Raw genomic sequence first — 3,209 nt, 5'->3', positions numbered from 1 at the left:
CAAGGGAAAAAATGTCCCACGTGACACTCCACCCAATCTCAACCGTACAAAACATGATGATTGTATCAAACAAAGATCAACGGTGATAAGGAAAACATTTCCAATTCGAAATTATAAAATCAGGTGGCGGCACGTGGCCGGCCCTGCCTGCCACGCTAAAAGTAAAGTAAAAAAGAAGCCGAAACCGAATCTAGATCTGACGACCATATCTTCCCGTTAAGATCCAATCCAACGGCTATTAACAGAGAGATCAACTCAGCCAATCTAACGGCTTAAATTGAATCACCCCACTTCCCTATTACACCATAAATACAAATCAAAACCCCCGCTTCAATTCTCCAGATTCACTCCCAAAAAAGAAGTTTTATAAAGCAAATATATCTCTGTCTCTCTATTTTCGCATCTGGACCGTTCTCGGTTTAACACAGCTCGCCGGTTTGACGTGCGCCGCCTGAGATGTCGCCGGCGGTTTCAAGTGTGATAAGAATCTCACGGTATAGGGAAGTTCAGTGGTGATAGAAGTTAATCAAATCAGACGGCTCCGGTATTTATCTGGTGGGGCCCAAGGAGAAAAAAATCTAAAAAAAGGAAGGGGGAAAAATGGAGAGCCAAAAGAGTCAGGGGAAGCTAACGCGAACACAGTCATCGTTGCTCCGTTCATCGCCTACCGTCCGGTCGTCAATCCATAGTATGTCATCCATCACCGAAAGTGACTTTAGCAAAGACCAAGAAGAAAACCAGCAGCGAGAGTTGTTACTGAAAGATGAGAAAAAAACGAAACCGCCCCCAAAGAGAACAGGTTCGATGTCACCGAGGATTATACCGGTCCGGTTCACCCCGGTTTTCGCCATGGCTTCCATCTCTTTCTTCACTCTCTTCTCTTTTATCTTCTTCTTTGGGTTTTATCTTAAAAGAGAAGAAATCCCCACATCGGAAAACCTCTTGTTAGCCTTAATCTTCGTCGCTATAACCCTTTTTTTTGCTTCGAAAAACAGAGCTTTAATCAACCAAGGCATTGTTTGTTTCAAATCAAGATTCTACTTCTCCAAACCTAATTCGAAGCCCGTCGAATGGTTCATTGGAGAGACCCAATGTAATAAAAACAACATCAACAAAGAAAAAGAAAGGCTTCTTCCGACCGTAAGAGAAGGAGTGGAGTTTTACAGCAATGGAGATTTTTATGAAGGTGAATTCCATAAGGGGAAGTGTAATGGGAGTGGGGTTTATAACTATTTTGTGAATGGGAGATATGAAGGGGATTGGGTTGAAGGGAGATATGATGGGTATGGAGTAGAGAGTTGGAGCAGAGGGAGTAGATATAGAGGGCAATATAGAGAGGGTTTAAGACATGGATTTGGGGTTTATAGGTTTTATACAGGGGATTCTTATGCTGGTGAATGGTGTAATGGGCAAAGTCATGGTGTTGGTATTCAAACTTGTGCTGATGGGAGTTGCTATGTTGGGGAGTTCAAGTCTGGGGTTAAACATGGGCTTGGCTACTACCATTTCAGGTATGAAAATAAATTCCCGGCTCTTCCTTCTTTGGGTTTAATTTCTTGAATTCAAGTTCATTTTGGTTTCCTTTTAAAGCTTTACCATGGAATATCTGATTGATTAAGAAAATGGCACTGTGGTCTTATATTCCTTAGATATATTGGTTTTTTGTTGATCTCCAGGAAAACCCAGAAATTAGTGAGATTTACTGTTTGATTATTAATATATAATTTTCCCTTTTTCTACTTTCAGAATTATGATGAGCTGAGTAATTTGAGTCTATCCAGCTCATTTCTGTTGAATTTCACTTTCTTCAAAAACTTTCTAAAATTGATTTTGTATTTTTCTTATTCAATAAGAAAGAAGTATTGATTTAGCATTTAGTCTTCACCCAGAAATATGGTTGATGCTGACCTTATGATTAGTTTGTGGATCCTTCACTGTTTTTGGATTCAACCAATAAAAGCTTACAGAGAAACTTAATTTCCTTTTATGAATCTTTAATGCTTTTGCTTATGTTATTCGCTTTGGTCTCATTTATTAGGGAAGATCGAAGATTAGTTTGATCTTTCTGGATTTAGGTGAATCATTTGTATTCAATCAAAAGAGGTCTCATCATAATAATCGGTGTTGTAGGAACGGAGATAAATATGCCGGAGATTATTTTGGAGACAAAATGCATGGATTTGGCGTTTATCACTTCGCTAACGGGCACTGTTACGAAGGATCATGGCACGAAGGTCGTAAACAAGGCTATGGAATGTATACTTTCCGGAGTGGTGATACCAGATGCGGCGAGTGGGATTCCGGCACCCTTAAAACACCTTTACCCCAACTAACCGATGCAGTCCTTCGAGCAGTTGAGGTATTTTTCTTTAAAACTCATGTACCTTCCTACGTAATATGCCATAAATTCCAATTCACTGATAATTTCCGGGTTTGCAGGCTGCTAGAAGAACAGCTGTGAACGCTGTTCATCTTCGCCGGGTCGATGATCAAGTAAAAAAGGCCGTTTTGGCCGCAAATAGAGCTGCAACGGCAGCTAGGGTTGCCGCAGTAAGAGCGGTTCAGAACCAGATGGATGCCAAATTTTGTGATATAGACGTATAAGACAATAGCTTTGCTGGAAATTGTAGATGTTTTCTATGTAGTTTGAAGAGGTAACCCTGGTGAGCAAAAAAAAAAAAGAAGCTCATTGGAGGTTTGAGAGATTTGTGTTGAAGGGTTTTTCATTGATCACAAAATGTAACTTGTATATACTCTTTGTATATCAATGGAAAATCAGATTTCAACTTACATCTTAGTTGGTTGACTTTCTTTTTTATGATAAAAGTGGATGAACTAAAAGTAGTTAAAGAAGTGAACATCTTTATATGCAAGTTTTAGACATCATCATGTCTTCTTTTAGTAGGTGGTCGGAAAGAACAATGACGGTTACAAAACAAGCCACAAATCTCTTTGGGAATAATCCTTTTTACACGGGAAGCTGTTTCAGATTACAAAATTCATATGTTAAAAGGCATTTGCCATGTACAACAAAAGGTGCTCCATACCATGGGAACAAGATGACAACTCAAAACCTAAAAATAAAACTAAAAAAATCAAATAAATCCAATCTACTAACTCTTTGGGTTTGTTTATAAAAGAAGAAAAGGGAAGCATGTGGTAGGATAATGTTTGGGATAAGACATGATTCCATATCTTGTAATAGCACA

General features: G+C 39.0%; 1 protein-coding gene across 1 annotated transcript; it reads left to right on the top strand.

The window, feature by feature from the left end:
* The first annotated feature begins 329 nt into the window (after positions 1-329).
* Positions 330-2,790, top strand: LOC105773726 (uncharacterized). Its single transcript, XM_012595821.2, has 3 exons — positions 330-1,511; positions 2,131-2,359; positions 2,440-2,790. Exons 1-3 carry the CDS (start codon positions 601-603, stop codon positions 2,602-2,604), a joined length of 1,305 nt encoding a protein of 434 aa, XP_012451275.1. The 5' UTR covers positions 330-600; the 3' UTR covers positions 2,605-2,790.
* Positions 2,791-3,209: the final 419 nt, after the last annotated feature.

The sequence above is a fragment of the Gossypium raimondii genome, chromosome 6 (genome assembly GCF_025698545.1).
Source record: "Gossypium raimondii isolate GPD5lz chromosome 6, ASM2569854v1, whole genome shotgun sequence".
Taxonomy (NCBI): Eukaryota; Viridiplantae; Streptophyta; class Magnoliopsida; order Malvales; family Malvaceae; genus Gossypium; species Gossypium raimondii.
The sequence above is the reverse complement of the archived record's forward strand: the minus strand, read 5'-3'. Positions and strand labels throughout refer to the sequence as shown.